General features: G+C 41.0%; 4 protein-coding genes across 4 annotated transcripts; 1 reads left to right on the top strand and 3 right to left on the bottom strand.

The window, feature by feature from the left end:
- Positions 1–296: 296 nt before the first annotated feature.
- On the bottom strand, positions 297–2,180 carry LOC308121376 (diamine acetyltransferase 1-like). The gene is made up of 6 exons (XM_080482574.1): positions 1,874–2,180; positions 1,681–1,732; positions 1,492–1,572; positions 1,304–1,405; positions 1,147–1,187; positions 297–1,036 (listed from the first exon to the last, which is right to left on the bottom strand). The coding sequence occupies exons 1-6, from the start codon at positions 1,937–1,939 to the stop codon at positions 869–871; spliced, it is 510 nt and encodes a 169-aa protein (XP_080338700.1). The 5' UTR covers positions 1,940–2,180; the 3' UTR covers positions 297–868.
- A 134-nt stretch (positions 2,181–2,314) lies between these two features.
- Positions 2,315–6,565, bottom strand: prdx4 (peroxiredoxin 4). Its single transcript, XM_080482575.1, has 7 exons — positions 6,221–6,565; positions 4,682–4,799; positions 4,471–4,587; positions 4,097–4,219; positions 3,840–3,970; positions 3,629–3,663; positions 2,315–3,248 (listed from the first exon to the last, which is right to left on the bottom strand). Exons 1-7 carry the CDS (start codon positions 6,423–6,425, stop codon positions 3,198–3,200), a joined length of 780 nt encoding a protein of 259 aa, XP_080338701.1. The 5' UTR covers positions 6,426–6,565; the 3' UTR covers positions 2,315–3,197.
- A 960-nt stretch (positions 6,566–7,525) lies between these two features.
- Positions 7,526–14,314, bottom strand: pdha1a (pyruvate dehydrogenase E1 subunit alpha 1a). Its single transcript, XM_080483664.1, has 11 exons — positions 14,181–14,314; positions 13,199–13,267; positions 12,676–12,849; positions 12,308–12,434; positions 11,720–11,811; positions 11,506–11,598; positions 11,056–11,211; positions 10,707–10,778; positions 10,538–10,605; positions 9,876–9,984; positions 7,526–9,173 (listed from the first exon to the last, which is right to left on the bottom strand). Exons 1-11 carry the CDS (start codon positions 14,226–14,228, stop codon positions 9,009–9,011), a joined length of 1,173 nt encoding a protein of 390 aa, XP_080339790.1. The 5' UTR covers positions 14,229–14,314; the 3' UTR covers positions 7,526–9,008.
- Positions 14,315–16,734: 2,420 nt separating this feature from the next.
- On the top strand, positions 16,735–26,721 carry map7d2a (MAP7 domain containing 2a). Its single transcript, XM_080483541.1, has 17 exons — positions 16,735–17,153; positions 18,563–18,655; positions 19,106–19,201; positions 19,311–19,388; positions 19,979–20,142; positions 20,537–20,630; positions 21,335–21,424; positions 22,981–23,087; positions 23,200–23,315; positions 23,420–23,802; positions 23,879–24,026; positions 24,125–24,338; positions 24,477–24,581; positions 24,664–24,714; positions 24,935–24,974; positions 25,709–26,363; positions 26,449–26,721. The coding sequence occupies exons 1-17, from the start codon at positions 17,117–17,119 to the stop codon at positions 26,705–26,707; spliced, it is 2,730 nt and encodes a 909-aa protein (XP_080339667.1). The 5' UTR covers positions 16,735–17,116; the 3' UTR covers positions 26,708–26,721.
- Positions 26,722–27,207: the final 486 nt, after the last annotated feature.

A 27,207-nucleotide genomic window follows, 5' to 3' on the forward strand; every position in this document is an offset into this window, starting at 1 on the left:
TTCAAGTCCATGTCTTTGGATTGGACAAAACTGTTCACCGCCAGCATGCTGCCACTTCATCACAGATACAATTGACATGATGGATTTTCTTCAGACTGTCGGATGAAGTTGGACCACTGAACAGGGAGAACATGCAAACTCTGAACAGAAAGACCCCAGGTATGAATACAAACCACATGTTTCTGATAAAAAGAATCCCCTCCCAAAAAAGTCGTTTTCGTTTTTTATTTTATTTATACTCAATCATCAATAGCTGTTTTGGGAAAGGTTAAACTATAAAGGCCACGGTACTTCAAAAGAGGAAGTATGTTTTATTTACGAGGCAGCTTACAAAATACACAGAGATAAGCATCTACATATAAACCATGCATTGAAATACAAGGATGTAAACTAATCCAAGGCATTTAATCTTACTGAGAACAATCAGCACGCTAAAATATTATAACATGAAGATGAACTAATGTTCAATAATCTGAGGTACTAATTCTAGTCAGAAAACGTTTAAATAAATGCATTCATGGGATTGCATTGTATATGTGTTATGCGAAAGAAATAGAACATTTGTGCAAATCATTTGACAAACAGAAAAACTATTTGTGATGATTATGTTTTCAAAAAAAGAACAGCAATGATATCAAAACATTTGATTTGATCTCAATTATTAAAAAAATTAAATATCTTGAAGCATTACATCATGTTAAAATCATATAATTCTCAAATCTCAGCAGTTGTTCATCAAATAGCATGACGTGAATGTGTTAGATATGCCTTATTGTCCAAAGTAACAGTTTATTAGTGAATTTAATCATTAATACTGACCAAACAACACTAAATTATTACAGTGAGTAAGTCAGAGATGGGTGAGCTCTTATTTGGCAGTCATTTTCAGCAGCTCGTTCTTCTCAATCTCAAAGAGACGCCAGCCCTCCTCCGAGGAGAGGTCAGCTGCTCCTCTCCTCTTGTAGAACTCGATGGACTTGGTGTTGTTTTCTGCCACAATGAAATGCATGCTGCTGCAGCGAGTCTTCACTGCCGTCTAGTGGAAAGAAAAATATTGAAACACAAAGGAAAAAATCAGCTCACACGGGAAACAAGTGAATCTGTGAGTAGAAACGTTTCAGTTTTTTTCCATGCATGCAGTCATACCTCGCTCAGATCCTTCATGATCTGCGAACCAATTCCAAGACCTGGTGAAAGATTAAATGTACACGAAACAATTAAAACAGTGATTGCAAAATGTTTTAGCTTGCTGAACACTGTTCTCAGTTAGTTATTAACTTTTCAAATCATATAACAGCCCTACCCCTACACTCCTCCATGACAAAGAAGTCCTCCAGGTAGAGAAGCTTCCCAATCCAAGGGTCATAGGTGAAGTAGTACATTGCAAAACCAATGACTTTGTAGCCTGAAGGAAAACACGTAAGGGTTCAGGACTTCATTCAAACAGTATCAGCAGTGAGTGATTGCAAATACGAAACTTGATGTTTTTACCTTCTGAGTCCTGATCTTTTGGGACCTCAGCAACTAAGCAGTGGTAGAATGGATGATCTCCAAATCCATCCTCAAGTAGCTCTACAACATGGACATTTACTTAATAAGACATATATTTTCTCAAACTCCAGGTAAACACAGATATAATAAACACCAGATTTAATTTTAAAGTGAGCCGAACTGAAGCACCTTTCTCTGTCAGCAGAACCTTTTCCTCCATCTCTTCAAACTTAGCCAGTTCCTTAAAAACAAAAGGCAACAAAAACAAATTGATTAGGCTTTTAGTTAGAAGTATATTAATCACCCGAGGTAAATAACCTGTCACCAAATAGCCCTGTGACCTACTTGTTGTCCAAGTAGTAGGCCTCACTTTCTGGCTTACCTTTATGAGTCGCAAGATATCGGGTACATCCTTGGGTTCGGCGTTCCGTAATATAAACTTGTCCATTTTCTTTTTTTACCCTTTTTCCCTTTGCTCACTAGTCCTCTAAATGTGAATATGAGCAAAATTTGTTTCCTCATTCGCTAATCAGGAGTTTTCCCCCCGAAAAAGAAAAGGAAGCACAGCATAAACCGAGATGTTGTCTGCCTCAGTGTGATACTGGGCCGCTGGAAGCTTCCCTTTTATGCCTTCCTGGAGGGAGTGAACCCTGGACCTATCTATATATGGACACAGCTTTGTACATCCTGTTATTTTTGTCCTTTGTCGACGCCTTATCTTTACGTTCGTCACTGCACTTCATTTGAATGCTGTTAAAAAGGTGAATATTAACCTGGTCTGAATAACAAACACATGATGAGAGATTGGAACAAAACACTAGTTCAAGGTTTGAAGTAAATGTTTAAAATACAACAGCTTTAAGTTGGTTACACTTTCAACACGCACGCACACAAACACACAGACGCTTCCTAATTTGGTGAATTACTGACATGTCATCTTTTTTTTTTTTTTTTTTTTAATGTAATCGAGTTTTGTTCGTTTTATAATGACAATCAACTCACAGACCTCTCTTTTCTTTATTTCAAGTATGCCAGCTGTGGAGGACTGTGTCTCAGCTTCAACAAAGCCTGAATCAACATAGGCCCTGCTGCCTCAAGCAGACTGAATGCCCTTTCCAAAAGTTACATTACTTTCTGAAATTTAGAGTAGTTCCACTTCAAATTTATGTTGACGCTCATCATTTTCCCAAAAATGCAACAGTTTACTCAACAATCTGTACCCACAAGCTGAGCAAGGTCATGTCATGAGACATTACAACACTGACATTCTATTATCTGGAGCAGTTGACTCAGATCCAGCCAAGTATGTGTAGTTTACCGACATTTGCCCACAGGCCACCCCCTGTTGCACGTGTTCTTGACCTGTGGTCGTCAGAGCGACTTCCTCCAATGGTTTCCTCCAAAGAAGTCGTGTGCAGAGCCTTGAGCTTGTTTCCACAGCAGGGTGCATAATGTGTGTTCAAACATTGTCCCAGGCCTGATGATAATTACACATTGCATTAGGTTCCTAATTTGGAACACTGGTTCAGCAAGTTGTCGAAGGTATGAAAGTGAAACAACAAAAGTGTTGCATAACCACAAATCTGTCTGGTCGTCTATCAGGAAGACGAGATTAAAAGACCTGAGTCTGCAGTTTAGGAAAAGAGGTTTTATTTGAACATTGAGCAGGTGCTGGATTTCACACACTTGGAAGACAGAAATTCAGATCAGTTCGATTTATCAAAATACTTCAGCTTGCCTGAAGGGTCAGGAATGATCTGGAGGGAGAGAGATAAAAAAAACAAAAAAAAAAAAACTGATCAATGAGGAAGTTTACCTTGTACTCTAGACATGCAATGAACTAGTCTGACCTACCAATGCGATTCCTCATAAAAAAAAACTTACCCAACCCATCTATAAAACATTAACATAATGCCTACAATACAGTCAAATTCACAGAAAATGACTACAATTTATATGTGATTTAAAGATAATTCCCTTTAATGACTCAAATTTAAGCAATTCTGATTCAAGACAGGTTTCATTTCTCTGTGTGAAATGAAAACATATTGTACACAGCAAAAACTCTGTATGTCCAAATGTTGAGATCAACCCGCAGCGCTATCAAGTGGCCAAACATCCTCTCAGTCATACTCACTGTGTCACTGCCTGGCTTCCATCCTGCTGGACATACTGTGAATAAAATGAAATAATCCCAGTCAGCACTTAGAACAGGCCAAACTATCCAATAAGAAACCGTCCTGAATTTTCCATGCACCCCAACATATCCTGCCTTCTACCAGAGAGGGTTAAACTACTAATATAACAGACTTCAGGCTGAAATAAAAGTAATAGTTTGCTTCCTTTACCTTCTCCGTGCTTGTCTGTGTACTGGAAGGCCTGGACCAGCCGTAGAGTCTCGTCCACAGATCTTCCAACAGGGAGATCGTTCATGGTGATTTGCCTCAGGACGCCTTTGTCATCGATGATGAACAGACCCCTGTGAGAAAAGAGCAAGACTCACTGTTAACAGTTTTTTCTTAAGCGCTTACATGGTACTTAAAATGAAGCATGCTTAAAAGTTAATAATTAAATGGATGAATGTGTACATGACGATGAATCAGACCTCAGTGTGTGCCCCTGGTCCTCCAGATAGACGCCATAGTCTTTTGAAATCTGGTGAGTAAGGTCAGACAACAACGGGATTTTCATCTCTCCAAGCCCACCCTGTTTTCTGGCAGTATTGATCCTGTTGCAAACAAGAAAAGGCTTAAAAAAAACAACAACTCTGGTCTGAGTTTTCCTGTCAAAAAAGTGAGATCTTTTTTTTTTTTTTTTTTTTTTTTTTTTACAATAGAGCATTGAATAGTACAAGTCACAGTAAATTAAAAAAAAAAAAAAAACATACAGCCATGAGTAGAACTCACGTCATTCTAAAGTGTGACGTCTCATCATTAAAGTCAGATAACATTTTAGGTGGAGGATTCACAGTGATCTTACCAGGCCAGATGTGTGAACTGAGAGTCCACTGAGCAGGCGACCACCTCTGTATTGATGGCACGAAACTCATGCACTCGATCACTAAAAGCAATGATCTCGGTCGGGCAGACAAATGTGCTAAAAAACAACAACAAACATTTACATTAGGGTATTTTGTGTCACACCAATTCCAGTGACACATTATGTCGATTGTGCCCCGTATCTGACTTACAAGTCCAGAGGATAGAAGAAAAACACAAGATATTTGCCTCTGTAGTCCGACAGTTTTAATTCCTTGAATTCTCCATTGATGACAGCTGTTCCCTCCCAGTGTGGCGCAGGCTTTGAAACTGATGTAGGAGAGAGAAACACATTAAAACAGAAAAAAAAAAAGTTATTAGTTATTCTGAATTCCAACTATGATACTGAAACATCCATGATCTGCACTCAGCTGCTTCAAATTTCTGTGTTGGAAAAGATTTAAGAAAAACCATTATGGGTACTGATTCAAAACTGGTTTGGAGGCAAAAGGTTTATGAAGTAAAAATGTAAAGTCATTTTGTAGAGTGTACTGCGCAGGTTCTTCCTTTGGATTCACATTTATTGTGTCTATTATCCACATGCATACAAGTATGTTCTATATTCTGAGTATATTTCCATTAGAGTGTTTCAGCACAAAGTGTGTATTTGTATTTATGTAAACAGATAAAGTATATCTTGAAGACACTTGCTCTGTGCAATTATTGCATCTGGCCTTTGGTTCAATTGTTCACTCATCATTTACATTAAAAGTACAGTTAATGGAATTAAACAGATTCTGCCAAGCAGCTTCTTATCCTAAAAAGAACATTTAAGACAATAAATCATACATTATAAAACTGTATACATATGATTTCACATGCTCAATATGCATATGACATGTATGTATGCATGTTTCCATACATTGTGCATTCATGCTCTGTGTAAAAATAAAAGTGTGACGAACAAAAAAATACATCCATGGTCATTTTATTCTATCGACAGCCATGATTATTTTATACACAGCGAAAGCACAAACTCTAAGGGAAATGACCACAAACAACTACATTTACAAACTACCCCATCTCTGAAGCTTAGATGCACGTGTGAGGTGATAAGCTAATAAAATTAATAAAAAAAAACTAAACTAAATATTGCACAAATCTCGAAGCGCAAAGATATAATACGTGTATCAATTGTAATTCATATCATTGCGAAACTCATGATTGTATCATCATATGATATCATGCAGCCCTAAAATAAAAAAGCTTAAAAGATAACATTATTATTGTGATATACTGAACGCATTATTTTGAGCTCACTAGTAGAAATAGTTCGAGGGATTGTTGCTTCATCATAACGACATATGGCACAGAAACAAGTGCAGCAAAAAAAAACAAACACTTGAAGCATGCTCAGTTGGATAGTTGTTTGTGTTGTGTGTTGGAGAGGTCTGTATTATTGATCGATTGGTGCAGAGCCATTACGCGTCATGTTCCAGAGGGGCGGAGACACACCAACTACAGCTGTGTATGAACTGACGTGTCCTATTAAAACCGTATCGGGCCCAGCATATGAAGTTAACACCTAATAAACCGTATCACACATCCGTCTGGAAGTCCAGGGACTACTGTAGTAAGCGAGCAGCGCCGTTGTGCATGGATGAAGCTGAAGGTTGCCAAGAAACCGTAACATTGTGGTTCACAATCACAGCGCGCGCTCAGCACGCAGACACCCGAGGAGAGCGACTCACTCTTGGCTTTGCTGAGGTGCAGGGAATGATCGGACACCGGCACACGGAAAGCCTCCCCGGGGTAGACGTGTCCTCCAGCGTAGTTGTGGCACTGGGAGTTTTTGGCCTCCTCTGCAGAAGACGCGAGGACGCAGAGCAGCAGCAGAGCCGCGCGCAGTGCGCACGACAGCTGCGTCTTCACTCCGACCTGCAGGAAAACCTCCATCGTCTCTTTGCGCGTCTGTTTGCACGTCGTCACTGACTGGCAACGCGTCTCACACTCCTGACGGGAGGTTTCAAATCTTCTTCCTCTTCCGCCTCTTCTTCTTCTTCATGCAGCTGCGCCCTCGTCGTTTGCATTACTGCCACCTCCTGGAGCTAATTCGTTTTGAAGTTTAGAAAAAAAGTTTGGAGATGAAGTTCAGACTAAAAGAAGTTCCAGTAAATCACTTACATGTCCATCAGGGTCCTGAATCATTGATGTGCAGATCAGTACTGAAATATAGATTCGTATGGTAACACATAATATATATTTTTTGGGGAAAAATTATAAAATTATATAAATAACAGTTGGCATCACTATGTCTCCCTTGTGTGATTAGTGATGTACAGCTGACTTCACAGGCCAAAGGCAACTGAAGGCTTTTCACCTGAATAATCCATTGCCGTCGTTAGCCAGGACTGGAGTTCACAAATGTAGACTCAAATAGCAGCGCAGTAAACAAGGATGGTAGACTGACCCATGTTTACTTTGCGAGGATCAGACACGCTTCATGAAGAAAACAGGAAACCGATCACGTTTGACTTCTCAAAGCAAATGCATCAGGTCAACTGGTCTTGGTCACATGTGTCACCAGACATCTCCTATCTCAGTGGTTTCATTAGTTCAAGCTAAACATGCTGATATAACTTGAAAAGCAGTGTTGATTGGGGGAAAATAAAACTTATGAGGAAACTAAAGAGTATGCGGAAAACCCGCAACCCAGATGTATTTATATGGTTATCTGTGTATTCAGGACACAGCATTAATACCTCTACTCAACCTCAACACAAGATACAACACTTTGTAAGCTGTTTAATGAAGAAAGCAAAAAGCAATGCTGATAAGCAACGCCAGTGTTTTCTTCTCGTATGGTGAAGGACAAGCATCTATTTGCTTGGAACTACTATGTTTAGATTGAACCATAAACTTTCCACGGTGGAGCCTTGGTTACTCTTAAGCAAAAATAGATGACGGTATTTCCATCAACATAGAAGAGCTCCACGACCATTTGATTACTGAAATGTTTCCAGGTATTAACGCCAACAATGAGGAGTACACAAACATCATATCTTACTTTGTTTTTATTACAACAGCTCACACGTTAACCAAGCTTCCCAAATTCCGTCTGTCGTCATAAATGTAACATTTTAATACTCCCCTTGCACATTTTCTTTCCCAGCTGTACCCACACATGGTGCCATTTTAAAATTGAGTCTATTTTTCTTTCCATGTTGCAGAGAAAAGGCCCTCTGCTCCGAGTAATTCTCTGCTAATATACATCAAGGTCGGAGAATTAGCACGGCTATCGGTTCTGTTTTGTGCACGTGGACCGTTGGAGAAGTCCCCGTAGCTTAGCAGTTAAATATACTTACATTTTCAAACATCACATTTAGAATTATCATTGATTGATGGGTCAGGTTGTGAGAATTTTGCATGTTGAGGATGGAAAAAAAATTCCTCCGTATGTACACCCGGAACCCAATATTAGCGATTAATCGTTCATCGAGTTCCAAAACAGACGCGAGTGACTGCAAATCAAACCGTATCGACGTAAACAGTCTCGCTCAGCTCCGACATTCATTTCCCAAATCTGCCAGGCACGTTCACGCTTTAGAGAATTCAATATTTGTTTTGGTATCGTTTGCTTCCTATCTAATACATACACCGTATCAAAAGAAAACAAAGTGATAGTTGACGATATGCTGCTGCCTTTTTATGCCTGAATCTCTTTGTAACAAGAAGTTACAATAATAAAAGACAAAAACTGATTGACTCAATTTGAATTATTTATCATGTACACTTCTGTACAAAGCAGTTTTTACAAGTCGGTTTGTTTCTGAAATAAATGGTGATATAAGTGTCAACGACATTTAGCACCTCAAAGATGACCAGAGACAAGCATCAAACAAGCACAGAGTCTGTTACGTACTGATCACATGGGGCCACACTCACAAAACGCCTCTGACACTAAAAACATGTTTGGAGGACACAAAGTGTATCATGTATAACTGCTTAAGAACATGAATCAAAATCCTCATAAAGATTTACATGAACAAGAAAGTACCAACTTCATGAAAACCAATGGCACAAAATGCACCTGAGGTTGATTTGATAACAAAAGTTGTTTTCCTGTTATTTTACCATCACTGTCCTGTATTCTCCCTTAAGGCTCGGTGTTTATCGGGATGATTTAACACGAAAATGGCTGCACGATGGTGGAAACTACCCCTCAAACTTCAAAATCTTTTAGCTGTGTTTCAGCAGATAAAACCGAGAATAATTGGCGATAACTCGGATAAGATAACAACAATACAGGTAAGCTTTTAATCATTTTGTATTTAGCTCTCAGAACATGTTTGTGAACATGGCCCGTGCCGGTGAAGCGCTGGAAGTGAATTACTTGCTGATGCTTTAGTCTCTGGGTCTGTGGCACTAGTTTCTGGTACGTTAGATGATGTGTGTGTGTATCTGTGTGGAGTGTAAATGCGGCGGGACTGATGTATTTTTGGCTGGATGAGCGCATTAAACAAAAGGGAAAGAGAATCTTCAGCTGACAGACTTGAGCTTGGACCAGGGGTTTGTGCCGCGCACTTCCACGGGGGGATTGTTGTGAAAGATGTGGTTGCACAAATCCTCCAGTGGCGGCTCAGGATCCGTAGTTGCAAACAGAGCAGCGTCTTCTATTTCCTTCCTCACCTCCACGTCGATCTCCTGCAGATGCAAACAACAGGTCGGACAGAAATCGGTCATCCCTGGGTCTTTGACAGGTCTGCATGACATTCAGGCAACTGAAGAGACTGTGTTATTGTTTGCCATTATGAATCCTGCAGACCGTTGTTACCCAATTTAAAAGAGTTTCCAGTCACAAGGAGAAATAAAATAAATGTGGAAAAAAACAGAAATAGAAAGACAATGCCTTGACCTTCAGGTGCATCAAAAAACCCAGATACATTTCATTATGTTTTAGTCGATTACTCAAAGCCTTTTTGCTTTAATGTTTATAATTTTAGCTCACGAAACACTTTAAATAAAAAAATACATTATCTGAAAATGTTTGAATACTTAACAAGATCAGATCCATGATTATTGCAATCAAATCTTTAAAGTGTCTGGAAATTTCAGTTTCCATATTGTGAGTGTAGGAAAGTGTTGACAATTAGTAGAGGTCCTCATAGTCGTGAGCCATCTCCAACAAATTTTAACTTCTGTTCCTGCTGGACAACGATATGTTCATTTCTCCACACCATATACACATTTTGAATAAATAAATAAATAAAATTTGTTTCATCTTCACATTTAAGCATTTCTGTTTGAAAGTTTTCAAATGTGGCAAATTGTAATCAGGGCCACTTTAGGCTTTTAACCCATTCCCTTTCACATTTAAACACAGAAACAGTGGAAGCTTTGGCAAACCTTGAGCTCCTCCACACTGGCCATGTTGTTGCTGAGCATGCGATCCTTCAGCAGGGAGATGGGGTCACTCTTACTGCGGACCTCCTGGATCTCCTCACGCGTGCGGTAGCTAAGAGGGCACAGATTGGTGCAGGGATGTTGTAGGGGTGTGCTAGTACAATCTGTTTCATGTTATAGCCGAAACTATAACATATCTAAGCATTTGATAATCATGATCACCTGTAGTATGTCTATTCAAACAGGCCATATTAATGCAATTATTAGGATTTATTGTGGAAAAATACAATTTAGCCAACATTTATCATAGGAAATAATCAAATAAATAGATTCTATTTAAAAACCAAAAAAAGAATAATTGCTTCATTGTCAATGTTAGTAAAGCATTAACTTGCTAAAATCAATACCAAGATTAGTAGCCTGAGTTTATTGCCTCGCTAGGTTCAATTCAGGGCATTGCAGGGCCACTACGGAGGGAAGGAAAGCATGTGAAGACTATTGTGGAGCAGTGGACAGAGGCAAAGGGGCAACGTCACAGTGAGAATAACAATCAGGTCAGATTATTATTGATTCAAACAACATGAACACAGAGAAACATCAGTCAGTCAGTCACAGCAAAAACTGAAGTAATAGAACTAAAAATATCAGGAGGGATGATTATGTACCTGACGCCAGGATCGCTCATACTGTGTCCGTGGTAGCGGTACGTTTGCAGCTCCATGAGAATGGGACCCTGATATAAAAAAAAAAGAAAAAAAAAAAGGCAAATTTCAAATGAGAAAAGCAGAATCCACTTCCACTGATAACAACAAATCAGTATTTTGTTTTGTCTACCTTTCCAGATCGGCAGTGATCGGCTGCAAACCTGGTGGCTTCCCGAACGCACAGAATGTCCATCCCATCCACCTGCACAACAAAACACAACAAATCTCATACGCTGACGTAATGTTTGCCAATCCCAAGCAGAACTACTATAGTTTGTACGAAACCGCTCATCTGGACAACAACAGACACAAACTTCACAAGTACAAGACAATACCTGTACTAATTGCTGCATTGTATTAGAGCGATGCTGATGTATAACTTTACATGATAGAAACTTTGTTCCGAAGCCGTCCCAGTGGAGTACGTACACAGCCAATCTCACAGATTTAAGATAAGGAAGTAAAAAAAAAAAAAGTACCCTGAGACCAGGAATGAATTCTCCTCTCTTGAAGTAATCTGTGCTGGCTGCAGCTCGCTCCACTGATGTGCCCATGCCATATCTGTTGTTCTCACAGATGAAGATGAGGGGCAACTTCCAAAGAGCTGCCATGTTGTAGGTTTCGAAGATCTGACCCTGTGAAATGCACAAAGGACGAGACAGTAAAATCAGAAAACTTTCACATTTTAAATGACACTGTTAACTCACACGAGACGCATCCATCAATGCGAATCGTCCTGTAGTTAACTGCATTAATATGTTCCCATGTTGAATTTGAATGTGTGCTGCCATCAGCCATTATTTCAGGAAAGCATTCAACAGTACTAATAAAGAAGCGAGTTTGGTGCTAAACAAAAATCTGTGGAAAAAAACTTTCACTTAGACATTTGCTCAGTGTTGGTATGATGTCCGTAAACGTCTGTTCTATACCTGGTTGGCAGCACCGTCTCCATAGAGGCAGACACACAGCTCGTTGTTGCCCTGAAACTTGCAGGCGAGAGCCACTCCAGCACCCAGAGGAACCTGAACAAAATAAGATGATGGAAACACAGAATAATAATATGATAGCCAACCGAAAACTGAAATTAACAAACCACAAGACACATGCAAGATTGAACGGTCCGACTTCCATTCAGGGTCGTACCTGAGCACCAACAATTCCATTTCCTCCATAGAAATGTTTACAATACATGTGCATGGAGCCTCCTTTGCCCTTTGCGATGCCTCCTCTTCTGCCTGTAGTATCAAAACAAACACAGGAGGTGAAGTTGGCGGGGGGGGACGGTCTTAAAAGTTACTCATGAATAATGTGAATACCATCTTGTGACTGAACGTTGGACTTATTTTTGTTTGTCTAAACTCGGTTCTAGTTTAGTCAGATGATGATGTGTAATTTTGAAGTGCTGAGTACTTTTATGACTAGAGGATAAATTTGTGTTTGGAGTTTAGTTTTAGGTCGGTGTTGATGCTTGCAGATTCAGTATTCAAGTTAGTAAACGGCACTGTTTCTTTTGCTGCTGAATCAAAGTTTGCCAACAAATAAAACATCATGAGGTACTTTTCTTTTCCCACTGTGAAGAAATGCAGTACTAGCAAAGTGTCTCTAGAGGGTTTGACAAACCTTTACCATTCTGAGTGACACAGTGGAAAAATGCCTGCGGCGAGCCAGCATGCCCTGACTGAGCCTTTACAAGGTAAACCGCTGAAGGTCAACTGAGGATTGTGGACTCACCGGTGAGCTCAGCCATGATTTCCTTCACGGTCCCTCCCCTGGTGAGAGTGTAGCCATGGGCACGGTAGGCAGTAATCAGGTGGTCTGACAGATTAATTGAGGCTTCGATGCCAACAGCACAGGCTTCCTACAATAAGGAAACAAAGAAAATTACATGTCTGGAGGTCTTCAGGTTTAAAATAATAAACTACTGGTATATGCTTCAGGAATTTCTTTCTTAATATCAGATTTTTTTTTTCTAAATTGTGCTGATAGATGAGCTTGTATTCTTATGCGAAGCAGATTTTCTTCAGCAGCCAAAAATAATACCATAGTTTATAGTCTGCATTAGAGAAAACAAAAAAAAAAGAGGAAATAGTTGATTCAACCTGTCCATCATACAAGTGGCAGAATCCTCTGATGATCTTCTGCTTGTACAGTTGATCTGCCTTCAGCTCCATGCGCCGCATGGTCTGCATGGTGCGGTAGTACTGCAGACCCTCATCACGAGTCAATACCACCTGAGTGGCAGGGCCCTCATCCAGCTTATGGACGTCACATTTCTATAGGAAACACCCAAATGAACATGTGGATTGATCAGTATACAACTCGAAAATCAAGAAACTGAGACACATTATGCTGAAACATGCTCTCTTACTGATAATTCGAATATAACAAATTGCAAACAGCACTATCAGTGTTTGTCAGTACAAAATAATATGTATACATTTGGACCTGTTGCATGTTTAATAGCAGATTTCAATTAAATTATTAATAAACTGCTATTTGTCACTGCTGTAGAATTACAAACACAGAAAAACCACCATGCCTTCAGCATCAGGTCAGATTCATTTCCTCATCTCCACAAATTCTAGAGTTTTTAAGGATCCGAGGGGAACGCGTCAATCTTACCTTTACTTCAAATGTAGCTTGGGTCGTGAAGTCAGCGTATGTGCGCGCTGACATGACCACTGCAGCCCCCTGTCGCAGGAGAGAAAGATATCACTCTCGGTATATGTCACACATTTCAGCATCAAAACAAACATTCTATTTAGTGCCAGGAGTACATTTAACTGGTTGAAATACTTCTACTGATAAGAAATTCACCTAATGAAATGAACGTGTGTGAACATGTATCATATATATGAATTTGACAACACTGTGGAAATTAAATGGGTGCCTGATCCTGGAGTGTAAAATGATTAAAAGTCGTAATTTAGGTGTGTGGTTGTCAGTGTCCAATCACATTAAGAATATAGATAAAAATATAACAAATCCAGTTGGAGAAAGAGCTAAGTTTGTTTGCAGATGGTGGTGTGGGTATTTATATAATGTCATCAGATGAACATTGTGGTATAAGTCAGATTAGGAAAAAAGAATTAATACTTTTTTAAATTCATTGTTTTTCCGCTCTATAAATGGATCATACCAAATGTGGTTTAAAGACATGGAGCTCCGCTGAAATTGTCAATATTTAACAGCGCATTACGCAGTATTACAATTAAATTGAAGACGTTTAAAAGTAGATGCATTATATTTTGTTTGGCTGCATTTATAATGGAAAAGCACCTCCATCACTGTCATGTTGTGTCTGTGTGGTTTCTCCAAAGCGACAAGTAATGAGGCGCCGGGTTTGTTAGTCAGTATTTATAAACTGTGGATGTCTTGATAATGACAACCCGAGAAAAACACTAGAAAATCCTACAGGGTGGAGTACAACGCCAAAGCGTCCTATTTTAGAACTGATTTGCAGTTTTGTTAGCATCATAAGCTACTCGGCCTTGCAAGGTCAGAGCAGCGATGTCAGGCACATTTTCAATATAAACACGAGAGATTTGTGATACAGACGCTTATACGAAGCTTAGAAAAGACTGGAAATAAAGAGTCTACTTACATTTCTCTGGACGCCGGCTCTGAGCACATTAGAGATGTTGGTCAGCATGTTTGGAGGAATCTTTCACTTCAGATCCGTCCTCTGTCAGCCGCTGTCCTTCCGGCTCCGCTCAGTGCTTCCTCTCGGCCTGCAGTGAGCGCAGAGAGGAGCCGCTGCTGCCCCCTGTCGACTGGTGTGCAGCAAACACACTGTGAAACCAAGAGAGAAAGAAAGAAAGATACAAACAAACAAACAAACAAACAAACAAAGTTATTCTGATCATGCAATATTTGTCAGTGACAACAAGGCTGAGAAACATACATATGACCCAAACAGCAGTTGTTAAGCAAATGAATTATGAAAAACCAGTGACTACCATCAGCTATCATGAAGTTAAGACTACTGATTGAAGAGGAGCCAGATTTCCCCAATGAATACCAGATAAATCAACACTGGGACAGGCAGTTGTGTTGGTGATGACTCTCAGTCCAATTTGTATGAATGAAGCTCTGTCCTGTCTCACATATTGCAGCATATATAAGGTTGATTTCAGAGGTGTAAACATTGATTGTAATACATTTGAGGTTGTGGGTAAGCAGTCCTCTCCGACGGGGAGTGGTGCCAACTTACCACACTCCAACATCCCATGTCCTCAGCCTCTGATAATTCATTTGATAGCTTATTTAATCCATTAGTGGAAAAGAGGTGGGTTTTTGACTGGAGAGTCAAGGCCTCAGGAATACCAATCAGGACTGTACAGTGGCTGCCATTTGCTGTATATGCCATAAAGGATTTTTCATCGTCTAAATCTGCTACCTGCCAGAGAAGCTCACAACCCTGGTCCTGGTTCTGCATGTTTTAGATGTTTGACTGCATCAAAACATCACAATCTGGCCATGTCACCACCTGAAATATGTAGAACACTGGATAGGGGTTGTTCACTTTATCTAATTATATAATGGTGGTGATATTTTGGTTTTGCTTTGCCCTTTTGCATGTTTTCAATACCCCAAAGTCCTCGTATTCCATGCTGTTATTTTTGTTTTTAGCCTAAGTCACATTTCCTGCTTGTGTTCAGTGCCATGTCCTCTTCTGTGCTCCCTCTTTCCCCCTGATTACACTTGATCTTGGTCAGCTGTGCCTCATTTATCTCTGTATGTAAATATGTGCCTTTTCCAGGATCATGACCTGGCAATTTATCTGTTCTGTGTGCTCTAGCAAATTTGTAGCCGTCCTGTTTATCTTTCCAGTTTTGACAATGTGTTGTTCTTCGTCCAAATTAGGCCCTGTGACTTCTCTACTTTATTCTGGTGTGTACTTATGAGAACTTGTTTGATTTGGACTTGCCCTTGTTATATTAGAAAGTGCCTTCATGTTTGTGAAAACATGTGCATTACAGTCCTCTGTTCTAGTTTCTTGACATATTATAGCATTTTAATTAGGCAGCATGACAACATTCCATGACTTTTTATGGCACTTTAGCCAAGTCAGAGTTGAGGGGCCATCCCAGCTGACTAAGGGAGAATAAAGGTTCATCCTGGGCAGGTCACCAATTACATCACAGAGCAAGCAAATAGAGAGACAATTGTACATTGACGATACGCAAACCTCACAAAAAAGACCCTGTATTTTGATACAAAGCAGGTATCTTAATGAAATAATAAATGGTTTCTATCCTCTGTATCCCGTTATTATGATTACCATAAAATCATAGGGAAAAATAGGGCATGGTGAGAAAATACTCCTCTTCTGACTCTTGACTATAAAAATATTCTAATGTCTGACTGCCCCAGGTTTTAAACCAGAGGTCTGCTACCTCTATGACCAGAAGAGGCAATTGTTTTTCTACCCAATCAAATTTACCTGGAGTCACAAAAAATGTTGCGCCTTTAAAATGAGACTAACACCGATTAAAACTTTCCATAAAAAGTAGTTTTGAAACATGTTCTACAACTGTGTCTTATGCTGCATTTATTGCATTTCAATTGGTATTTAGGATGGTGAACATTTCATTACATTGTCAGCTGTTTTTGTACCTGATTTTAGTGGGTTCATCCTTTTTCCCTGCATTTGTAAGGGAATTTTGACATTTCAGAATAGAGTAGAATAGAATAGAATAGATATACAGGTACTTTATTAATGCCAAGAGGGACATTACTTCAACCATTGCTCCACTCAGAATCAAAGTCAAAGTCAAAGTCAAAGTCAAAGTCAAAGTCAAAGTAATTTTATTGATACCCGTAGGTAGATTTGTTGTGCAGCAGAGAGGGCATCTGAATAAATAGAAACAAAGTTGAACATGAAATAATACAGGATAAAAATGTATTGAATATTAATATGTACAAGGCTTAACGGTGCCTATAAGCACAGAAATGATTACATTAATTAAAGAGCAGCAAACATTATTTACAGGAAGGAATACCACAGTCTTATGTACACAGACAGGCAGGATATTTTGGCCATTTTAGCCATGTTTTGTCTTTTCTGGGCAGTTTTTGTTTGGTTTTCTTTCCATTTCTGCATGTTGCAGACCCCTGGTCTAAATCATGATGTAAAGTCCTGTGAGGAGGGTTTGGGTGATCAGAGCTGCGGCGGAGTCTCCATCTGCCGGTGATGTGCTCGTGGAGCAGCGCGCGCTGACGCGGCTTGTAAACTCGATTGCGTGAGGCTTCATCATTCCCCGATTCAATCCGAGCAGCATCTTTCTGCTCCATCGATGAGCTACCATCAATCTGCAATCCGCAGAATGACCTTTAGACTGTCTCGCTGACGATTCTGTTTTCTTTCTGGCTGCGTGTCTTTCTTTCTTTTTTTTCTTTTTTTTCCCCCCCTGCTCGAGCTGCAGTTGTTGCTGAGGAGGGAAACGGATACCTGCGCTGCATCGGATCCACTGCGGACCGTTTCTGGTGACACAACGTGTTCCTGCATTCGGGTGGACTCTGTCTGTGAGAGACACCATGGCGAAAACAGTAGCATCATCCAGCGCAGTAGCAGGTAGGTTCGGCATCACCAGCTCCGCTGTGTTTACACCGGGATTTAAAGCAGACTCGTGCATGACGCAACTGACATTTCCAGCGCTTCGTGCGCCCGATGCTTGTTGTGCAGTGACGACGCTTTGTTTCAATAACACCGAGCTCGGTTCAAGCGAGTGTGATCGAAAAGGACCCCGCTTCTGTTGAAATAAACCAGTATTGCATGTGGATGGTTGTTGTTCCCCTCGGTGGAGGAAGCTGATAGCCCTCTTTGTGTGTCACTGCCATTGTTTGATTCGTAATTTCTAATATGAGCAGAGGTCCTCTGATTTTGAGCTTCGATAAACATCCAGTTCAATCGAATTCAATGCGACGTGCTCCATGACGCGTTTCACCCCGATCAAGAGGTTGAGCTTGGTGGAGAGGAAAAGGCTGGACCGCTGCCTACATGAAACGAGACAGGTCCTTCGATTTCTCTGTGTATTTTCTATGAGCGTCACACCATTGTGTTATGACTTTGTGGGTCTGGGACTGGGTCACTAAAGTCTATAGAGCAGGATGTAGATTTATTTATTTATTTATTTTCACTTTGACACTTAGTTTCACCCTCCACGCCCTCCACATCCTCCCTGCAGGCCAGTAATCAAATTGTGTATAATTGGAATGAGACCAGATTTGCCACTGTCATTGTATAATGCTTCATTGATAATCTGCCGGAAGACATACAAGCATGTCATAACTTTTATCTTCATTTTACTTACTTCAATTTGTTTATTTAGCAGAATGCCCGAAAAGCTGTGAAGCATAAAAACATACATAAGAGACATAAACCTACATCAATGCCCATGAGCCACTCATACACTTCATTACAAAAAAGAGCAATTAAATGTTTGTCATTATAAATGATAAATGAATCAAATGAGTAATGTACTTGTGCAGTGATGTGTTTAATTTAGAGAGTAGAAATATCCTGTCTGACATCAACCACACTACATTTAAAAGGCACTCTGAGTCGGCTGCCAGGTTTCTATAAAGGCCCAGACTGAAAAGAGAATAACTCACTGTGTTAACTGTTTAGCTTCAAATGCACGTATCAATCAGTTGAAATTGTGGGATTAAACTTTTTTTTTTACCTGCATACATGAGTGCTGAGAGACTTGCTCCAAGGCAAGCTATTGTAAATAACTTTCCTTCATAGAATATCATTATTGTCTTTGAAATGTACTCTTAGATGCTAACAGCAGTATATAGTCTTTATTCTGATCTGTTATGACATTTGTATAATCACTCCAATTTGAGTGTGAGCTTGTTTGATCACCTTAGTTAAAGGTTTTATTTAGTAATGCTGCATCCTGGCAGACAGGACCATGTTACAGTTTGAATTTCCTGTTTAGATCGATGCCAAACCAATTTGTTTGTTTTCTGCATCAGGTGAAAAGATGACACCACCGTCCATCGCTCTTCTCCCTGACAAGAGATCTCCAACGAACGGTCACAGCTCTCCAGTCCGGACTGGAAGATCGAGTGAGTGATCGCTTCTGACTTCTGACTCATAGTTACTCGTGCTTTCATCTGGACAAAATGCACTAAGAGTAGATTAATTTGGATCAATCACACCACAGGGTCCTTCCAGACCTCCACATGTCAGTGTGTTTGAGTGTTTCTCAGTCAGAGGGGAACATAGGAGTCTGTTACAGTGACAACCAAGACTCAGCATGAATCACTAAAAATGACATGAAGTGACTTCGCCAGTCCCCTCCCTGCATCAATCTACATATGTTAGCAGTTTGTCCTTGGCATGGGCATTTTGCAACACCAGGCTTTTAACACAAAGTAACCCCACAATAAAGCTGTAAAACTGTTTCCCTATGCTGGTAAGAGAGCAGCTCTGCAGGTCAGTACAGAGGTGCTGATGTCATGCCTCGACTCACAAAGCTGAATGTACCTTCTCTCCTCCGGTCATGGTGATTCCAGCTCCATCTAACTCAGAGAAGAGGCCATACATAAATGGGCATGCATCTCCTTCACACTTCGCGGCGAACAACAGTAACAGTCATGGAGGTAAACAAAGTAAGTTTTCTGTTAGTTTGATTCACTTTTTTTCATCGATTTAGCTGATTTGCTGTTGTTTTTTTTTTTTGTTTTTTTTAAGCTTTCAGACATTTTTCCTTTCTTTCAGTGGTGGAGGGCTACATGAAGACAGATGACAGGATGCGTTTAGCCAAAGAGAGACGTGAGGAGAGGGAGAGAAGCTTGGGTAGGTGGTTCCACTTTGCAGAAGAGCCATTAAAGAAGTTCATTTCATATAATGAGAAGCTCTGAAATGCCTGTGGCCCTCTTATTCGTCTGCAGTTTCCCTGAAAAGTTATTTTTTGGTATGATGTCCTTCTTCCTGCACTTTAATTGGCTGCAGAAGGGTTCCACGAGGATGCACTAGGATTCATTTTGAGTTCACTGAGTCTCTGATATGATGGGCTCTGTCACTTCAGAGTACGTGACAGTGACATAGAATAGTCCACAAAAGTAGGTCTCTCACTCTCAGATAATCCTTCAGCCCGTTGCCCCACCATGACAAGCATTTCGAGCTTCTCCACTTTATCTTGGGTGTGATTGACACACAGAGTCAAATTCAGTGTAACACATACAAGAGTATACAGGCAGACTTTGAGTTTTTTTTTGTTGTTGTTGTTGTTGCAGGAATTAAATTATAAATTACCTATTTGAGAATTTTTTTTTTTTTTTTAAATCATTGTGATTTGTTCTTACACATCAGGAGAATTACCAAAGAGCACAGCAGCGACCTGACTTAATCGGTTTCACATTTGGTCAAACTTCTGTCTCTTTCAGCGGACAGGGAGCTGCTGATCCGGGAGAAGGAGCGCAGAGCTCGGTTGCAGTATGAACGGACAGTGGAGGAGCGCTGGAGGCGCCTGGAGGAGCAGAGGCAGAATCAGGAGCTCCGTCGAGCTGCTGTGGAGGAGAAGAGGAGGCAGCAGCTTGAGGAGGAGAGGGTCAGCTGAGAGAAGAAAAAAAAAGTGTTCCTGTGTGCACGACATTGCTATAATCAGTGGTTCAGACTTTGATCATCCCCCTGAAATAGATCTTTTTTTATCATAACATGTCATGTATCACATGCCAAAAATTGGGGGGGGGGGGGGGGGTTTGATATAATCTGGAGGTTTTTATTTGGGATTGCAGAGAATACAAAATAAGCCAACTGGTTGAGAGCAAGTCATTTGACCCGGACTGTTTCAAGGAAGACTGAAAAACCAAATATTCTTTACCATTAAATATTACATTCGTTAATCCTCATATCTTCCATAGCCACAGAAGCCTTTAGTACATAAAAGTGTAAACGAAGTTGGTTTTGAAGTGACACCTGTAATGTCGTGTGGTGCCTTTAAGGAGCGGCTCGAGGCTCTGATGAAACGCTCTATGGAACGAAGCCTCCAACTGGAGCAGAGGACCAAACGATGGAGCAGGGGCTGCACTGGGGCAGGTAGGAGAAGAGTTTCTCGATGTTGATGAATATTGTCATGGATACAAGAAGCATGCGTAAATGGCCTGAAACAAATGGTGACTGAAGAAGCAGAAACATTACATTTTATTGTATTTCTATACAATATGATTCCACAAACGATGTGTGCAAGCAGGTGTGTGTGTGTGTGTGTGTGTGTGTGTGTGTGTGTGTGTGTGTGTGTGTGTGTGTGTGTGTGTGTGTGTGTGTGTGTGTGTGTGTGTGTGTGTGTGTGTGTGTGTGTGTGTGTGTGTGTGTGTGTGTGTGTGTGTGTGTGTGTGGTAAAATGAGCTGCCTCCTGGCCTGATCTTTGCCAATCCAGCTGCTGACGTACGCATGATCAGAGACGTATGCTTGTTTTCCCTGTTTCCCCACAGAGGCAGGATGGACTTGCATGTCTGCACGGTTGTAAAAACCTTTTACTGACGGTGACGGTTGAAATCAAATGTCAATTAAAGCAGATTATCGCTTTGATTCCATCACTCAGAGTCACAAGACAAGACACACAGTGACTTTGAATCAGATCAGATTAAACTGTTTAACTGACAGTGCATTGCAACATCCCTGCTGGTATGCTTTGCTATCTCTCCTGCCAGATCTCAACAACTGGATGAGGAAATGCTCAGATAAACTGTTCATAATGCTCTGTCTGCTCTGCTCTGCTCTGCTCCGCCCGCTACCTATAGGTGACTGTGAGAATGTCCCACTCCCTTTCTCTGCTGCCTCCGCCTTTTCCCATGGCATTGCCTCCCCCCTTCCTGCTGTCAGCGAATCTGGTAAAGTTAAGCCCCATTGCCCTCCCAAATACACCCCCCTCCCGTCCATCCTCCAGTTGCCATGTCTGTGTTACCATGTCTGAAACATGAACAGAAACCTATGGCAAATTTTCGTCTTTTCCTGCGATGCACATCTTTTAAGTTGCTCTGCTGTAGAACTTTTAATGCTTTTTCCCCCTCCTTTGTGCATATATGATACAGTAACTTTGCAAAGCATGGTGTTTACCACAAGCTTCATTGTGTTTGCTGTGTTTGTGCTCTACTGCAGCTGCATTCATCTTGGACTTGGGTACAGGGATGTAAATACACTTGTTTGCTGTTAAGATCTGAAGCTTTCACTGATAATTATCCTAAAATGCCTGTGACGCTAAACCCATTCTTAACAGAATATCAAGCTGGAAGCGTTTTCAGCTTATAGGACGTTTATTCTCCCCTGTCCTGTCCTACTTATGAACTCTGCAGTACATACGCAGGTGGACCACCATGTAGGACAATAGGAGGACAATGAGAAAATGTACTGGCATTGGCTCCTTGATAGGGTTACCCCAATATGTTTTAGCTTCGGTGCAGATAATAATTATGACTGAAACGTTTCCCTACCTCTGGATTAGAAACCTCTCAGTAATCAGAAACAGCTTTACAAAACTAGATGAGCAAGTACATCTCGTAAAACTGAACAATCTGGAACGCTTGGGGTTATCATTGTCATGCTTTGTGGAAGTCCAGGGGGAGTTTGTATCAAAGTGAAAGCAGTTAAGTGGCGCTGACGTGTCCTTATGAGCAGGCGGTTGAGATTAAGCACACATGACCTAGAATAGAAATATGTGAACAAAAATAGACATGGATGCAATCATGATCCCTTTGAGGTGACTGCTCTCTTGTGAGGCTGCTTTTCCGGATGAGTGACAAATGAATGAGATGCCAAAAAGCTTTTTCCTCATCATGTTTAGAGGTTTGCTTTTGTGATTGCGAGTTCGCACAAGGTCTGTATGTGTTTCCATCTGCTGTTATTGTTTTGAGTGTGTTAAGGAGACACACAATGGGAATCCAGACTACTGTTTGCAGTCATTGTGCTGGCATGTGCACACTTGCAACACACGTAATTTGGTAGTATACAAACTCAAGAAGTAATTTTTTGTACATTCCATTATATTTTTCTCTGACTGGCATTATATTCCATTGGCAGTGTAAAAAATTCTAATCAAGAGCCATGTTTTTCACATCTAAATTGTATGTTTGTCGTCCAATTGATGCAGCCAAAAGATGGTTACCACAACGTTAACCAAAGAAGCAATTTATCACTTTGTCAAAGATAAAGCCGTATAGCCTTGGTCCATCAGGACATAAATTACTGACCCCTACATTCTTGAATATGGTTGCATTACTCATGCCAAGTCACTTTGGCGGCAAAAATTAGTCTGGAAGCTTCAGCTGAGTGCAGCACACACTGTCCAGGCTGAGTCCACTCCTCCTTCACAGTACTGCATTAATAACAGTCTGTCGCTTGCTATTCACCATTATTTGATTTGATGGGCACTATGTTTGTCGTCACGCAGCTCCCTGCAGCCCTCACAGGTCACCTTTCCGTAGCTCGCTGAACCCAGCAGATCACAGCAAGGCTGGATTTCAGGGAGGCTCTCACTCCACTCCCAATACTCCCAAGGTCAGACCTCATGCATACCGTATTCAGGACAGAGACACACTCATACAACATCTGGAAGCACCGAGCACTATCAAATCCATTCTTTGGTTCTAATTCATTGAATCACTTACAGAAAGAGCGCCTGCGCAGAGAGAGACGAACTGCTTCACCCGGCTGTGGATCCCCTCTGAGAAGGTCTGAATCCCCTGCAAGTGTTACCAAGCACCTGGTTTCACCTACTACCTCAAAGTAAGAGTGTTTGTTATTGGATTGAAAGATAGGCTTTGTTTTGTTTTGCAGTATTTTCTTCATTTTCTTAGTAAAGTTCCTCCTGAAATTCAATGTGTTTACAGGCTGACAACAAAGATGCGCTCCCAGTCTCCAAGCAATGCACATCGGTACCATTATTCTCCTACGAGACATCCCCAGAACCAGTTGATTGATAACAGCAAAGCAGATAACAAGACGGTGGGACAAAACTGTGAACAATCCAAGACTGCTGAGAGCGGAGTGAAAAGCAGCAGCTCAAATACACCTCCACAAGCCGCAAAGAATCCAATCACTGCTGAAATAACAAAAAACAAATCCTCCAAAGGTGAAATCATTGACAGAAACCTGAAAGGAGAAACATCTGACAAATGTCTGTCCCCTGACCGGAATAACCAGAAATCACCCAAAGTGGATTCCTCAGAGAAAAAAACACTGAGCGGTGCTCAGGAAGGAGACAAGAAAAAAGGTACACTTCTAAACAAGTGCATCATTTGTCATCCAGAACATTTGAATGATTTTCACATAATTTCTCTGTGTGACAGAATCGGCATCAAACCCGTTGGCAGGAAAGGTCGCAGCTGGCACTACAAACGCAGAGGAGGCAACAAGACTGCTGGCGGAGCGGAGGCGACTGGCTCGCACTCAGAAAGAACTGGAGGACAAGAAACGGGAGGAAGAGGAACTGGAGAGGTGAGTTCATTGAAAATATCAAATGTAAAACAAGAGGGGAATCAGAGGTAGCCAAGCTAAGAAAGTATGAATGACAAGTGTGTGAACCTGTTGAACAGAGCGAAGGAGGAGCAGCTGAGGAAGCAACAGGAGCAGCTGAAGAAGCAGCAGGAGCAGCTGAAGAAGCAACAGGAGCAGCGACAACAAGAGAAAGCTCAACAAGCAAAGGAAAGAGAGAAATGCGAACAAGAACTGATCAGGTTGAAGCAGGAAGAAGACAAACGTAGAAGGGAACAGCAAGAAAAGGAGCTACAAGCCCAGGCAGACAGAGAGGTAGGAAGTATAGTACTGTGCAAAACTGCCTGTCTGCTGGATGTGCTAGATTTATTCTTTGCGGGGATATTTTTTGCTCTAGATATCCAATTTTAGGTTTTGGGGAATAGACATGCAATATGTGTTTGCTTTAAATAGAAAGAAAAAGTCAAAGTCCAAGCTCAGGAGGATGCAGAGCGTCAGCGACAAGAAAGAGATCTGCAGACGCAACAAGAAGAGGAGGAGCGACAACTCAGAAAAAAGGTTAGAAACCCCTACAGAAGATAGCTTTTTGTACTCCTAAAATCAGAAAGAAATTGGAATTAATGTTGTCATACTTTTACAGAGAATTGAGGAGATCATGAAGAGAACAAGGAAGGGTGAAGCTGACCTGAAGGTACTGTGAGAGACACGCTCTGTGCTCGTACAGTAGACCTGCCGCCTTTAACCACCTGCTGATTGTGTGATTTCCTTTTTTTATCCAAATTTAATTTATTAAAACAATGACCTTTTGTTGGTATTACCTTTATTAAATTCTAATATTGATGATATTTTTGGTTTTGCGTCCTGATTGTCACAAAAGTTGACTGTACCGTCTCTCCTCTGCATTGAATCAGAAGGAGGAGCAGGTGGAAGCACAGTGCGTCTTACCAGCAGGTCAGTGATTTATTCAGTCACCCTGCAGATACGTTTTTAGTTTGCTTGCTGTCCATGCTTTTTTTTTCTTCTGCTCCCTGCTGTATGCCTTGCAGCTGTAAAAATGCAAACAGGGCATGTATGGTCTATGATTTCCTTCATGTATGAGCTATTTTCAAGCATGTGCAATGGTAATATATTTGAGTTTGCTTGTTTGAAACCTCAGTGTGGGGCGGATTGTTCAGGCTTTCTTGTTATGCCAAGGCTTTTAGATTGAGCATTCAGGAAGTCAAAAAAATACACCAACTTGCATATACTTTTTGTGGTATGAATATGAAATATTTGGTGGCATTCTGACAATTTATTTGATATGGAGCAGCAGCCAAGGACTTTCCTGTGTGCTGATGGAGCACCTTTTAATTGTAGAGCAGTGCCATGGGAGCCGACGGTAAAATTAGTTCCTCTTGTGTCCTTGGAAAATTCATTCAGCACACTCTCCTGAGGATTGTTCTGCATGGTGTGAGCTAACACTTTATTTAATCTGTCCAGAGTTTATTTTTGCTGTTGGCATTCACTCCCTGCTCGGCCTGTATTTATGGTGATATGTGACATACATTTATTGTCGATGCTGAGCTGAGTCTTAATGCTGAACAAATAAATTGTTTCATCAAATCAAACCCATAAGGAAACCAGTCACTTTAACTGGACAGTCTAAATAAAGTAAAGCCCACTGTGATATGTTTCATTCTCCACAGGGGATGGAAAGACTAATTCTCAGGCGAACGATCAGGGATTAAAAAAGTGTCAGGTTCAGGAGCAGAGCACAGTCCAGGTCAAAACAAATGAGTGTACAACTGTGAAGAACAAAGCAGCAGCACAGATGGAGAGTCCAAAGAAGAGCACGCAAGTCAAAAACAACAGTCATCCTGTGACGCCAGCGCACAGTGTTCCTGACAGGAGACACGACTCAAGACAAGCTGGTGAGGTGGGAAGCAGCCGAGTTAACAAAGACACCAGAGCCTGTGAGGCCAAGCAGCAGGGAAAAGAGGCAGAAATGAATGTAAACAAGAACCACAGAGTGAACGTCAAAGTCACAGACCATATAACTAAGGAAACAACTAAGATTACGGCAGATGCCAAAATTAACCAAAGAGAGAGTGGTGTGATGAATGGAGCAGTGAAGGTTGGAGTTTCTCACACAACTCAGAAAACTGCTGAAGTAAGCGAACAGCACAGCCTAAAGGTGTCAGCACCTGATGGAAAGGCTAAAGGAGGAGCCAAGGTGGAGGTAGTTAGGCTCCCCGTGAAACCCCTGCCAGTGGGAAGGTTATCACCACCAGTCATCAAACTGGAACCCCTGGATGTGAAGCGTAAGGGCTCATGTGATGAGGTGCAGTCCATGGAGGTCAGGTGAGTTCCTTTAATACAAAAACAAAATCCAGATCTTTTGGTTTTCAATTATGTGTAATTGCTATTTTTAATGGTTATATTTCAGCCCAGCCTCAAAGGAAGAACTAATTTCCATCCAAGCGTTTTCACCTGTCAATGAAACGCAGCACTGTGGCATTAGTAACACCCGAGCTCTTGAAGACCTGATGGACCTGACAGGAAGTGTCGCCTACCCCAAACTGTCCTCTGAGAGCAACATAGGCGACTGCAACAAGAACCTCATTGAGGGCGTCGTGAGCCCCATGTCAGACTCAAAGCTGATGGGGATGTCGTCTCCTTCAGCAAATAAACTTAGCATCAAGTAGTGCGCTAGGCTCTCTCCCCCTCTCTTGCTTGCTTTCTTTCTCTCTCACACACATGCACATGATGCCACATTCTGAATATGTGGCCTAGAGTCCTGCAGGTATGGGAACAGAGCCATAGAGATTGACTTACAAATGACTTGCAGTATCAATAAATTATCTCTTATATAGTATTTGCATAGGAACTGACCACTGGGGGGAGTGATGTACGATCCATTTTGTTTATGCTGCAGCTATATCAGGATAAATCTGCAAAATGTGCACACACACACACACACACACACACACACACACACATATATATATATATATATATGTGTGTGTGTGTGTGTGTGTGTAGATGTGACACGTAATAACAAAAACACAGTTATCAGGGTTTTCGAATGTTGAAGGATTAAACCCAACTTGCATTAGCTTGATAAGAATCTCTTGTCCACAGATTCCTAACACCCAGTTCAATCCCATAACTAGATTCATAGCAAAGTCACTATAATCTGCCTTTC

This window comes from Lipophrys pholis (assembly GCF_963383615.2).
Source record: "Lipophrys pholis genome assembly, chromosome: 16".
NCBI lineage: Eukaryota > Metazoa > Chordata > Actinopteri > Blenniiformes > Blenniidae > Lipophrys > Lipophrys pholis.